Source organism: Microcaecilia unicolor, chromosome 6, assembly GCF_901765095.1.
Source record: "Microcaecilia unicolor chromosome 6, aMicUni1.1, whole genome shotgun sequence".
NCBI lineage: Eukaryota > Metazoa > Chordata > Amphibia > Gymnophiona > Siphonopidae > Microcaecilia > Microcaecilia unicolor.
Genome location: NC_044036.1, coordinates 116,748,325 through 116,762,027, shown reverse-complemented (window position 1 = coordinate 116,762,027; position 13,703 = coordinate 116,748,325). Strand labels below are relative to the sequence as shown.

General features: G+C 45.4%; 1 protein-coding gene across 5 annotated transcripts in view; it reads left to right on the top strand.

The window, feature by feature from the left end:
- The window catches only part of SUCO (SUN domain containing ossification factor), a 256,708-nt gene that overhangs the window by 31,858 nt on the left and 211,147 nt on the right, over positions 1-13,703 (top strand). For all 5 annotated transcript variants that reach the window (XM_030208502.1, XM_030208500.1, XM_030208501.1 and 2 more), the window contains exons 2-3: positions 230-338; positions 10,500-10,607. In XM_030208502.1, coding sequence (XP_030064362.1) covers positions 230-338; positions 10,500-10,607 — 217 coding nt within the window. The remainder of the gene's footprint in view (positions 1-229; positions 339-10,499; positions 10,608-13,703) is intronic.

Here is a 13,703-nt window from a genome sequence, read left to right as displayed (position 1 = left end):
AAGAGCCCACCCTTCCTACTTTTTGCTTCTGCATCCTTTGACGTAGGAACTAGTGCACCTCCACCCTTTGGGTGGTTATCTTTGGATTTATGTTGCCTAGTTTTTCTGCTTGCCAGAGCTGTAACATTGGTGTTCTTAGGACGTCTGTAGTCATGGAGAGCAATGCTTAGAATCTGATCAGTCCTCTCAAAAGATTGCTGACTTTATTTTCTTTCTTCCTATTTTACAGGTTTCCTAGCTGGAATGTGTTTTGCAAAGAAGACCCTGCAACACCCCCACAGTCTTCACAGGAAGATATTGGTTCCCTGGTAAATGAAGACGAGGTTATAAAACAAAAGGTACTGAAAGCAAATCCGTTATGGAGGATGTGAGATCTTGAGCCCCTGATATCCAAAACCACAAGACCAGAAATATTGAAGATCCATCAGATGCTGTAAAAGTATATTATGATTTACCAAATCAAAGGCACTGCAGAAAGATAAAGTGACAAAAGATGATCTCCCTATGGACATTGGGAAAGGAGGGCCATTCCTTTAAACATTGATACAGGGTTGCAATCAGCCACTTAATAGAGCATGTCTCCTATCTCTGTCTCTTAGTTATTTGGACTTTAATTTTGCTAGCTCCTACTCTCTGCACCATTTGAAAGTACGCAGAATGATGGGATTTCATCAGGTGCAACTCCCCATCACCTCCCAGTGTTAAAAGGTTGATAACTTGATACCTGGGGGAAATAATGTATTGCTGGTAAATGGAGTGGTGATAGGTAATCCCTTGGCCCTTGAAAATAGGTATTCTAACAACGCAAAGTTTCCCTCACTTCCTTTGTGGAACTGTCTTTATATTGGCAGTTTCCTTGTCACTTGCAGCAGATGAATCCAGGAACTAGTAGGTTAAGTCCACCTACCAGCAGGTGGAGATAGAGATAAACTAAAGGCAGTGATGCCAGACGGCCAGCTCCTTCCTCAGTTAGTATGTCTCTATCTCAGCAGGTGGTGGACAGCTTTTCTCCAGCTCCTGGGCCAGTGGCCAGTTTGAGCCGGGGGTGTCGGACTTGGTGGTGTCCCCTTTGGCAGCATACTCAGTTGTTGGGCCCCTGCTGCACCTCAAATTCCCTCTGAACAGGCTTTTGCTGTTCCTTTCCTTCCCTGTTTGTTTCTGCCTCCTCACTAAAAAAAAAAGAAAAAAAGAGAACCATAGAATTTATTTAAAAGAGAAACAGAGAAGCACAGGGAAGTGTGTTTTTGCTGAGAGCAGGTTTGTGTTACTGCTGTCCGAGTCCTCCTGCTTGACTGAGCCTGCCTCGAAGTGGAGTTGGAGAGTTTTGTTTTTTTCTTCGGCTCAGCTGTCAGTTCCTGCGCTTTCCCGGTCCGGGGTAAGTCCTGCTGGGTTCCTGTTCGGGGATGGGCGATGGCAGCGGGGGCGGTAAAACGCTGTTCCCAATGCGGGAAACGGTGTTTGGCGGTGGGCCTTTGCAGCGCGGGGTGCGCTGATTTTGCGGGACTCGACGGAGCAGTACCCCCCCCCCCCCCAAGAGCGTGCTTTCCCGCCCAGAGCCTGGCGATTCTCGCGCCATTTTGCGGTCGGTCATGGAGCAGGCTCCGGTAGCGGTTTTGGGCAAAGCTTCTCCACTGGTAGGGGAGTCGGGGGGGGGGGGGGGGGGCGTCAGGCACTGTGGGCAGTCGTGCAGGTGCCATAGCTGCGACCTCCGTTGCTGGGAGGGGTTTATGCCAGAGTTTATTTTGCTACTCCATCAGGCATTTTTGTTGAAAAGGACCTTGTCCCCCCTCCTCATGCGGCTGCGACAGCTTCGGCCTTTGATCCTCTCAGGGGGTAACCAAGAGATTTGGGTTTTTTCTCCAGAGGATTTCTCCTCCCTTAAAAAGCCTAGGCTTTTTTGGTGGTCTGAGGAGGGGTCCTGCATACAGTCGCCTGCAGCTCCCTCCATGGTGGCTGTCTCGGAGCAGACAGGGGTGGAGGACGGTGTCCTCACTGACCAACCGGAGGACTCTTCCGCCATGAGGATTTTCCATAAGGAAGAGTTGTCCTCCTTTATCTCTCAGGCGCTGGAAGCCCTGAATATAGAAGACCCTGAGGTTGCGGCTTCTCAAGCGGTCAATCCCAAGATGGCTAGTACCAGACGACCTTCTAAGGCCTTTCTGGTACATGAAGCTATTGAAGAGTTGATTTCGGCCCAGTGGGCGGATCCAGATGGGGGCTGAAAGTGGCCAGGGCTATGGCCAGGCTGTATCCGGTTTCAGCGGACCATTTAGAGCAGTTTGCTCTATCTAGGGTGGATGCCCTAGTGAGGGTGGTCACTAAGAAGACTACTCTTCCAGTGGAAGGTGGTGTGGCACTTAAGGATATGCAAGACAGATGGCTAGAGGTCTCTTTAAAATGTGCCTTTGAGGTGGCCGCTTTGACACTTCAAGCTTCTGTTTGTAGTTCTTATGAGGCTAGAGCTTGTCAGTTGGCTACATTCTGTCATGGATTCGATTTGAGTCTGATATGCTGGGAACGCCTCCGATGCCGCTGATGGATATTGGGCTGGCGTACTTGGCGGATGCCTTGTATGATTTGGTCCGTGCTTCGGCCAAACTCATGGCCTTGACCGTTTCCTCTTGGCGTCTTCTGCGGCTCTGACATTGGGCCGCAGATATGGTCTCTAAGAAACGGCTCATTAAATTGCCTTTCCGAGGGAAATTGCTTTTGGGGGAAGACCTAGAAAAGATTGTTAAAGATTTGGGGGATTCCAAATCTCAGCGTCTTCCAGAGGATAGAGACCCAAGTCCACTTCCTGGCAGGGAGCCTCGAGGTCATATTTCAGAGAGACGCGACTGTATCGCCCTGGGAGATCCAACGCAGCCTTTCAGCATCCTCGTTTTGGGCAGCATTCTTCCTTTCGCAACAAGAAGCGTCCTGCTGGACCCCCCCTCTTGTCAGGGGGCTCCTTCTTGGGCCTCCCAGTGATGGGGCGCAGGTCCACTCGGGAGGAGAGCAGATTGGTGGTCGGCTTTCTCTGTTTCTTCCATAGTGGGCCAGAATTACTTCGGACCAGTAGGGTCCTCTATGTGGTGCGAGAAGGTTACAATCTAGAATTCTTCTTTCCCGTCACAGACTTTTTTTTCTGGAGTCCCGCTGTGTATCGCGGGCCAAGAGGACAGCGGTTCTGCAGTGTTTGCGAGACCTGCTGAGGATAGGGGCTGTCGTGCCTGTTCCTCCTCTCGAAAGGCGCACAGGTCGGTACTCCATCTTCTTTGTGGTTCCAAAGAAGGGAGGGGCTTTTCGGCCAATTCTCGATCTCAGAAAAGTAAACCAGTTTTTGCGGGTTCGTCACTTCCGCACGGAGACATTAAGGGCAGTTATTGCTGCTGTTCAACCAGGTGAGTTTTTGACTGCTCTCGATTTTGAGGGAAGCTTACCTGCACATTTCCATTTGGCAGCCCCATCAGAGATTTCTCAGATTTGCAATGCTGGGTCAGCACTTCCAGTTTTGGGCCCTTCCTTTCGGAAATGGCTACGGCCCCACACACTTTTTTTTCCAAGGTCATGGTGGTGGTGGCGGCATTCCTGTGGAAGGAGGGGATTCGAGTGCATCCATATCTCAACGACTGGCTGATTCGGGCGACTACAGCAGAGGAGAGTCGAGTGGTCACCGACCGAGTGATTGCAGTGTTGCAATCTTTAGGTTGGGTGGTCAATATGGACAAGAGTCATCTGGTTCCTACTCAGTCTGGAGTATCTTGGTGTGCAATTTGATACGAAGCGGGGGAAGGTGTTTTTCCCCGAGGGGCAAAGGATCAAATTGCTTTCTCAGGTACGGACCTTATTGAGTTGTCGCGCTCCCCGAGTGTGGGACTATGTTCAACTCCTCGGTTCCATGACGGCGACCTTGGAGGTCATTCCATGGGCAAGGGTTCACATGCGGCCTCTTCAGAATTTCCTTTTGAGCAGATGGTTGCCAACGTCGCTGGATTATTAACGATGCCTTCCTTGGTCGAGCCGGACCAGGGACAGTCTCGCATGGTGGCTCCGGTCAGCCAATTTGCAGAAGGGTGTTTCTCTGGCGTCTCCCAATTGGGTGGTAGTCGTGACATTGTCTTCATTGAGTAGCCCAGGGATCGTGGACCCCTCTCGAAGCGACTTGGCCGATAAATCTTCTGGAGTTGTGAGCAGTCGTGAATGCGCTGCGGAGTTTTCAGGACCTTCTGCAGGGGCAGGCGGTTCGTGTATTCTTGGACAACACCACGACGGTGGCCTACATCAATCGGCAGGGGGGCACTCGCAGTCTTCCCTTGGCATTGGAAGCATCTCGTCTTCTAGTATGGGCGGAAGCGCATGTTCAGAGTCTGTCTCAGCAGCACACATTGCGGATCAAGACAATGTTCAAGTGGATTTTCTCAGCCGGACTCTTTTGGGCGCAGCGGAATGGACGCTGTCAGACTTTGCTTTTCAGCTGATCTGTCAACATTGGGGAAGACCAGTAATGGATCTCATGGCCATGGCTTGCAATGCCAAAGTTCCCCAGTTCTTCAGCCTTGTTGACAGGTCCTTGACATGGGTGCCTGGCATCTAAGGCCACTATAGCCCGTTGGCTCAGAGAAGTCATCTTTTCTGTGTATCCCCCTGAAGCATTTAAAGCGCATTCCACGAGAGCGATTTCCTCCTCGTGGGCTGAAACAGGTGTCCTTTCTCTTCAAGTGATCTGTCGTGCAGCTACTTGGGCTTCTCAGCTCTCGTTTGTACGGCATTACAGGCTGGATGTGGCAGCAAAACAGGACGCGCATTTGGAGCGCAGGTACTGGCTCACGGAGTTGCTGGTTCCCACCCTACTTAGGGAGTGCTTTTGTACATCCCATCAGTTAATGGATTCATCTGCTGTTGATGACAAGGAAGGGAAAATTAGGTTCTTGGTAATTTTCTTTCCTTTAGTCACAGCAGATGAATCCATGATCCCTCCCTGTCTGATTTTTTGTTTTTGTTCATTTCTTTCATGCAGATATTGTATCTCATCAGGAGGAGTTGATGAACAGTTCTTAAAGTTTCTACATGCTGTTCTATTGCAGGAGGTTGAGTTCGTCCCTCCTTTGTGTGGTTATTGCTCCGGTTCTGAGGCATTTGTTCGCTGTGAGGTGAGGAAAGTTTGTGATGTTACCTTTCTTATTCACTCTGCTTTGGAAATTTCAAATACTGAAGGCAGATGGGGATAGCCGTCCAAGGTTCACTGTGATTCTTCAGTGTTCTCTATCTCCACCTGCTGGTAGGCGGATACAACCCATCAGGTAATGGATTCATCTGCTGTGACTAAAGGAAAGAAAATTACCAAGGTAAGAACCTAATTTTCCCTTGCATAGCTGGGACAGCTTACACTATGCTACAGTGCCAAAGGTTAGCTGTTGTTTCCCACAGCAGCTCTGCTTTTCTAGTATTGCACTCTGACACTGGTCAAACTATTGCATACCAGCTCCAGCTTCCACTGTATCTTTGGCACCTCTAGCTAGCTGTATGTTGCTGTAAGGCTTTTATTGCACTTTCACATTTTTTTCTTTGTATTGGACAGCTAGCTATATTGCAGAACTACTTCAATTTAGCATTCTTACCTGCTCTTTTCCTCTAGGAAGCATTTCTGCTTTTTCCTTTTTTGCCCCCTCATCTGCGGTTTCTCTGGTTGGCCGTTCTGGACATTCATTTCGGTTCCAGGTTTTGCCTTTCATCATGGCTATGGCTCCATGCACCTTTTCCTAGGTTTGGGAGTGTTGCGGCATTCTCCGCAAGGACTGCATCGGAGTGCACCCCATTCTAGATGAGTACCGAGAGTTAATCTTCCTTAGTCTTTTCGCTGTTGGAATCCTTAGGCTGGGTGGTCACCCTTCAAATGAGCCACCTTGTCCTGGCCCAGACAACTCTGGTACGATTTTTTCTTGACAGAGAACTGGAGGATCTAGCTTCAGACTTGGGTGCGCAGTCTGCTCGGGGTGCCGAGTCCTCGGGCCTGGCAGTGCATTCATGTCTTGGGCTCTGTGGCGGCTACTTTGGAGGTAGTGCCGTGGGCTGTGCTCACAGGCGCCCTTGGTATATGGATCTGGTGCGGCTCCTGGTGGCACCTTTATTTTGAATTCTGCTCGACTCTGGGATCTTCCTTCAGGGTCCGTTACAGAATAGAGGATACCTCTTGCTTTGGTCTTAGGCCTGGTTTTCTGAGAGGTTGAGTCTGAGGAGCAGAGTTCTTTGGACACAGTGATTACTGCTGTATTGCGAGCTTGTATGTGGTCCACTTCTATTGCGTATTTTCGGGTGTAGAGGATTTTATGAGGCATTGTTGCGGCCCACTCTTGGGTTTCATAACAAAACTCTGTAAGCTACATTGAGCCTGCAAATAGGTGGGAAAATGTGGGATACAAATGCAGTAAATAATAATAATAATAGTGGGTACTGTTCCTCAGCGATAGATTTCTTTCTGCAGGATGGATTGCAGAAGGGCTTGGCCTCTAATTCGCTTCGAGTGCAAGTGGCGTTAGCCTGCTTCTGGGAGAGAGTGTTGGGCTCTTCTCTGACTTTGCACCTGGTTGCTATCTACCTCTTGGGCAAAATGGGTGTGCTTTAGCTATTCGGATGCTGCCTTTGCAGCAGCAGCTTCTGTCTCAGGGAGCTGCGACTTCCGACCCTAATAAGGGATTGCTTTGGTACATCCCACCAGTTCCTGGATTCATCTGCTGCATACGCTAAGGAAGGTAAAATTATGCCTTACCTGCTGATGATTTTCTTTCCTTTAGTAGCAGCAGATGAATCCAAGATCCTGCCCTCGGTCAGCTGCATTTGTTTTGCCTGTCCTTGTCCTAGTCTTTATTTAAAAAAAAAAAAAAAAAAAAAAAAAAAGAGAGAGAATAGAAACCACTGAAGAGGAGTCCATCACAGTCATGGTTTCTCTAAGTCGGACTGACTAGTTTCTGTTGTGTTTGGTTGGTGAGGAAGGCTTCCTGTTTGTTTGTTTGTTTGTTTTTTTTTGTCTGATTCTGCTTGGTGATGAGACATGTACTGACGTGAAGGAGGAGCTGACCGTCTGGTATCACTGCCTTCAGCTCTGTAATCTCTATCTCCACCTCCTGGTAGATGGACAAACCCACCAGTTCCTGGATTCATCTGCTGCTACTAAAGGAAAGAAAATTGTCAGCAGGTAAGGCTTAATTTTACCATATACTGCACAGACATTTAAGCCTATGCTATAAAATTTAGGCGTACTTTACAGAATATGCCTAGGCATATTTTTTTCCATGCAGAATTTTCAGGCGCTATATATAGAATCTAGTCTGTGGCGACTATCTACTCACTTAGCACCTGGTCTACCTTTCTTGGAGTGGAGGAGTAGCCTAGTGGTTCATGCAATGGACTTTGATCCTGGGGAACTGAGTTCGATTCCCACTGCAGCTCCTTGTGACTGGGCAAGTCACTTAACCCTCCATTGCCGCTGGTACAAAATAAGTACCTGAATATATGTAAACTGCTTTGAATGTAGTTGCAAAAACCTCAGAAAGGCAGTATATCAAGTCCCATTTCCCTTTCCCCTTTCTGTACATTCTGTAACTTAGACCAGTTCCTCATATCTTAAAGTGTGCCTATAATTTGCCTTCAGTTTAGCCATTCATCCCGGTGATTTTTTTTGTGCTAGTCATCTTGTCAAGTCTATATGTCTCAACCACACTTGCCCCATCGGCTACTTATTAAAATGTGTATTTTTAATTGTAATGGTGTCTGTATTATATCTATTCTCTGAGGACAAGCAGGACTACGATTCTCATACATAGCTGACACCATCCAGTGGACCCTCATGCAGATTCTACCCAATGTTCTATAGCTGTAAAAGGTTTTTCAACGGTCTACTGTGCTTGCTCAAGTGCCTTCCCACCTAGTGGGATCATGCGGGACCAGCGGTTCTCTTTCTGCAGAGTACAGGGGCTGTTATTTTGTGAACTGTCCTCAGCACTTCTTTTTTTAACTTTGAGTTCTTTCCTGTGAGCAGGCAACCATTTTGAGAGCAGAGCCAAGATGGGCAGGAGTGACTGGGTGTTATGATTGGGGTCAGAACCCCTCTCAAACTTACCTCTTTTCTGGGGGTCAGCTTCTTAGCTGGCTTCTGTTTCTTTTGTCTGTCCTTTCTGAGCTGGCTCTGTCTCTCTGTGCTGGCAGCTTCCAGCAGCATGGGGCTAATTGTTTCACTTTACTACAGCTGTGTGTGTGGACGGAGTTAGCTCTAACTCTCTTTGGGTGTGCTGGCTTCAAGTGCTTCACGGTGTTGCATTGGTGTGGGTTGGGCCTCTATGGGTTTCAGTGTGCTCTCTGGGTCAGTGTGCTGTTGCCTGGGTCTAGGGAGTGTGACATCATCAGGGAGGGCCTTGATAAGGAAGTGGTGTTGTTTCCTTCAGAGTCTTGGCAACGGTTGTGTTTGCTTTAGGTAGGGTGGTGCAGTGTGCACTTCTGACTTTGTGTCTAGTTTCCCTGCTTGCTTTTGCTAAGGTCCAGGTTAGTGTTAGTGCAGTGTGCACTGGTGACTGTGTTTAGCTTTACTGCTTTTCCCTCTTGGTTTTGGAAGCATTGCTATGTGTAGGGCTTTGGAAGCTCTGTTGCTGATAGAAGTACTTCAGGGTTTGGTGGTGTTAGGAACACTGCAGAGTTTGCTGTTAGAAGTACTTCTGGTGTTTGTGCTATTGGGAGCATTGCAGTCTTTGCTGTTGGTGTTTGGTGATTTAGAATCACTTTTGGCTTATGTGTTAGCTTCCCTGCTTTTTCCTTGTGGCTCCCCTGTCTTCCCTTTAAATGCTAGGAGCTCTTCTGGTTGCTTGCCAGAGTAGTGCTTAGGAAGCTCCTTGTTAGTTTTGTATCTAGCTTGCTAGAGCAGTGCTTAGGTAGCTTGTTAGTTTTGTGTTTAGCTTGTTAGTGTAGAGCTCTGCTTGTAGCTTGGTGCTTAGTAGCACCTGTGTTAGCTTTGTGTTTAGTTCCCTGCTCTGTTAGTTTAGGGCTTAGGGAAGTCCCTTTCTTGAGCAGGGCTTAGGAGCTCCTGTTTAGTATAGGGCTTAGGAAGTCCTTTTGTCAGTTTACTGTTAGGAACACTCCTGCTGGTTTAGGGCTTGGGAGCATGTAGATCAGTTTAGGTTTAGGAGCACTTCTGTTTCCAGTCCTGGTCCCTGTGTCATCCGGTATCCAGTAAGTCCTGCCAGCTACTCGAACCCAGGAGCTCAACTCCTGGGGGGCTTAGTAGCTAAGTGCAGGTGAAGCTGTGTGTTCCAGTCCTGTGTCCTCCAGTCCGGGGGATTCCAGTCCATGTGTTCCGGCTCGCTGGGCGGTGCCTGCAGTCCATGCTGGTGTCGGTGTGCTTGCCCAGCGTTGGTTGGTGGGTTTTACCTGCTGCTGTCACTCCTCGTCAGCAGCCCAAGGGCTCACGTTTGCTCCAGAACCCAGCCCCGCGGGCTCTGAACCTGAGAACCTGACACTGGGGACCATTTCTGCCCTGACTACACCCCTAGAATGCCAGGGATTTTAAGATAGGCCTGAGGTGGGCATGGGGGAGAGAACTCCTGTTTGGAGGAAGGGAGACAACATGTCAAAGCAAAAAGTTTCATCTTCCACCAAAAACACACAGTCAGTTTTGTCCAAAACCGAAATTATGGCTGTAGCCGGGCAATAAAAGGATTTTGGGGATCATGTTCTAATTTTTAGCCATATTAGTGTAGGACTGCATTAACCAAGGGTGGCATCTTGGACTGTTAAATTAAATACCCTGTAATTGATTTTGCCATTATTTGGTCTAATCCCTTTCATAACCAATTATTTATGTATAAAATGTTTATACTATTAGGTAAATGAATCCATTCAGAATGGTTTACGATAACAACAAAAGTAAGAAACAAGTAAAAACAGATAAATTAATCAAGGATGGGCTCCATGAGCCCAGTTATGCTATTTGTCTCTACAGGTTTACTGTCTATTGTGTGAAATGGTTCCTATTTTGAAGCCCTGTTGATAGTTTTCATTGGGAGCCTTCTATGTTGTTCTTGGATTATAGGACATGGTGAATAATTATTTCCTTTAGCCTTAAGCCTCATACATCATGGTTTCATATAAATCATTGATCTTCTCATTTATCTTTTTCTAAATTAAAGAGCTTCCTTTTTTAGAGTGTGACTTTTTTTTTTTTTTGTTCTTTCTAGAAAAACGTTTACTCCCAAGTATGTTTGCTACCCATCCCTTCCCTTTTTCAGCTGTATACTATGTTGTTCTGAGAAGGTATGACCAGAAAAGCACACTTTCCATGCATAGACAGGGCATGGATCTGTTCAATTTTGGAAAATTGATTAATTTTTTTTCTGGCACAAGCATATTGTATGCAGCCACATTTGGGCCAGCAGGGTCATATGTAATGTTTGCACTTAACATCTAACCAAGAAAAGGGGGCTTGAAAACTGTGTCCATATGAAGGTTTACATTCTGGTTTATATTTCTTCTAGGAGGAAGTCATCAAACCTAAAGAAACCGAAGCTTCAGAAAACATGAATTCAAAATCACCTTCTAGTGGAGTAGAAAATTCATTAGAATGTGCAAACGATGTGAATCAAGTAAGCTGTATTTAAAAACATTTCTTCAATATGTTTTTTAATGAACACTTGCTAGAATTTGGAAGCTTTTAGTTAGTATTAATGAAATTATTTTTAACCCAATTATGAAAGATCCTAAGGAACCCCATCTGTGATATCGAATTACAGGCCTTTGAGCTTTCATCATATTATTTGTCAAAATCATGGAAGATTTAGTTGTTTCTCAACTCAGTTCTTAGAGAATCATAAGATTTTAACATAGTTCTCAGTCAGGAGTTTGCTCCAATTTTAGCACTGAAACAGTGGTGGGGTTCACTGCTAGATGAAACCAGGACACTAGTTGATGAGGGGAAGAAAGCATTGATAATGCAGTTTGATCTCTCATCAGCTTTTGATATCTTATTATTGTTACTGGACAGTTTGGTAATGTCCTGAGTTGGTTTAGAGGTTTCTTAAAAAGAACCTACAAGGTCAAAATGAATTCTGGGATTTTCTTTTGGTCGATCAGCTTCTTGTGGGGTTCCCACAGGGTTCCCCATTGTCTCCCATGGTGTTCAATGTTTTTCTAAGTGTTCTTGGATTTATTCAGGAGAAAGTTGGGTTTTCAAATTTTTATATATGCTGATATCACTGTTTATAGTACTGGTTCTGTCATCTCTTGATTCTTCCAATGGAACAGTGCAAAAATGCATGAATATCGAAGATTCGATATGTAGCCATCATTTAAAGTTGAATAATGACTAAATTTATGCTAATAGATGGGTGCCACAAACTATTACAAGGTAACTTAATAAAAATCCCAAGACAGGGAATACTCGCTTTCCTCTGAGAATAGGACTTTAGGAATATTATTTGACCATACTTTATCTTTTTAATCTCAGTTAAATCATTTGATTAAGAAATCCTTTCACCTGATGAGGAAATGGAGACAAATTTGTAAATTCTTCAGAGTAGATCGTTTTCAATCACTTGTTTAAACTTTATTATAATCACAATGGAACTTACTCGTTTCATAATGCTTATTCCTTTAATTTTCTGAATCCCAGAGGAAAAAATCAAGAAGACTATTTAATGCATCTTTTGCTGATCAAGCTGCAAAATCTTGGAAGGGGTTGCCAGTACAATTTCTATCCATTACCAGTTACAGATTATTTAGAAAAGCCTTAAAAACCTTTTTATTTCAAAAATGTGTATTGAATAACTAGGGGCCCTGTTTACAGCATTATAGGTGCGTTAACATTTTTAACGCGCATTAACCATGTACGTGCCTACATGGTTAATGCGTGTGCTAAAGTGTAGGCGCGCTAAAAACACTAACACACCTTAGTAAACAGGGCCCTAGGCCTGCTTGCCTATTTTTGATGCTGTTGGATTTAATTTGAGTTTGCTTTTGATTATTGTAGCTCCAGGAAATCTGTCCTGTCATTTTATTTGTGATCCATATTGAACTTGCAAAAGTATCTTTTAGGAGAAAAATGTGTTTGGGAATGGGGTCAATGCAGAAATTGGAAAAGCTGCCATCCAACCAGTCCTTCCTTCACCAAGTCAGTACTTGGTGGAAACATCTTTAGCAATGATTTCAGTTGTGAGCCTTTTGGGATAGGTCTGTTATAGATTCACACACCTGGATTTGTCAATATTAGACTATTCTGCTTTACCAATCTGTTCAACTCTCATCAGGTTAATTGGGAACACTGGACAGTGTTTTCAAGTCCTGCCACAGATTGTTTGTTTGGATCAGGGTCAGGATTTTGACTGGGCTGCTCAAAGGTGTTTTTTTGTTCCTTGGCCACTCTTTAGGTCATTGTCGTGTTGAAAGGTGAACTTCATCCCAGTTTCAGCTTTCTTGCAGAAGACAACGTGTTTTCCAGAACTTTTTTTTTTTTTAAACTTTCTCCATGCATTGTTCGTTCTGTTCCGACAACTTCTCCAGTCCCTGCCAGAGAAACATCTCCATAACGTGATGCTGCCACCACTGCAATTCATTGGGGGTGGTCTCTGGGTTATGTTATGTTGGATCTACATCAGAAGTAATGCACTGCATTCATGCCAAAAGTTCTGGTACTTTCATTAGGTCATAGAACATGTTTTGGCACGTGTTCTTCGCATTGGTGAGATTAGACTCTAGGTGTACTTTTCTGAGTAATGGCTTGTCATAACATATAGACTTGGGGTTTTATCTCGCCTGCACAGTTCTGTCTTGGCCATGGAAGCCTGTAGCTTTTTCACAGTTGTCGACCTCTTGGATGTCTCCCTTGACTTATCATTCAGTTTTTATGGGTGGTCTGATCTAGACAGGGTCTTGGTAGTACTATACCCGTTTAATAATTGTTCTGCTCATGCTTCAAAGACTATTGAAGAATTTTGCAATTATTTTATACTTATTTCCTGATTTCAAGAATTTGTTTCGCTTGGCTGTTGCAGGGTACGGCTGTTTGGCTTACATGAAATAAACACTAATTTGATGCATTTTACTTCCAGACTATACAACGCAACAAAAGGAGAACAATTTTGAAAGGCAACTTTGTACAACCACTATACTAAATTAATCTTGCAAACTGATTATATTTTATACAAACATTTCTTCTTGAAGTCTGTTGTGAGTTACTTTGGCAAAGTTTAATTCCTATGGAACATATCTTCAGTTTTGGAGAATATTTCAGCATTTTGATTCCTTTATGTATTTTTACTGGTTTAGAAAATCAAAGATTCACTATAGAAAGCTTGTTTGATAAAGCATTCTCAAAACTGAGCTAATGTTTCAAAGGTGGCCTGTTGATAGTAGAAGTGAGTCTTCTCCGAGGACAAGCAGGCTGCTTGTTCTCACTGATGGGTGACGTCCACGGCAGCCCCTCCAATCGGAAACTTCACTATCAAAGGCCTTTGCTAGTCCTCGCGCGCCCATGCGCACCACACATGCGCGGCCATCTTCCCGCCCGAACCGGCTCGTGTTCGTCAGTCTTCTTTTGTCCGCGCTCGGGACGGTCTTGTTTTGCCGCCGTTTCGCGCCCCTCAAGTTGACCCTCGCGCGTCTTCGTGATTTCGCTAAAAAAAAAAAAAAGACCTCGGTCTTTGTCCCTTCCCGTGTGTCCAGTTTGTTTCCCCGACGTAAGTTTC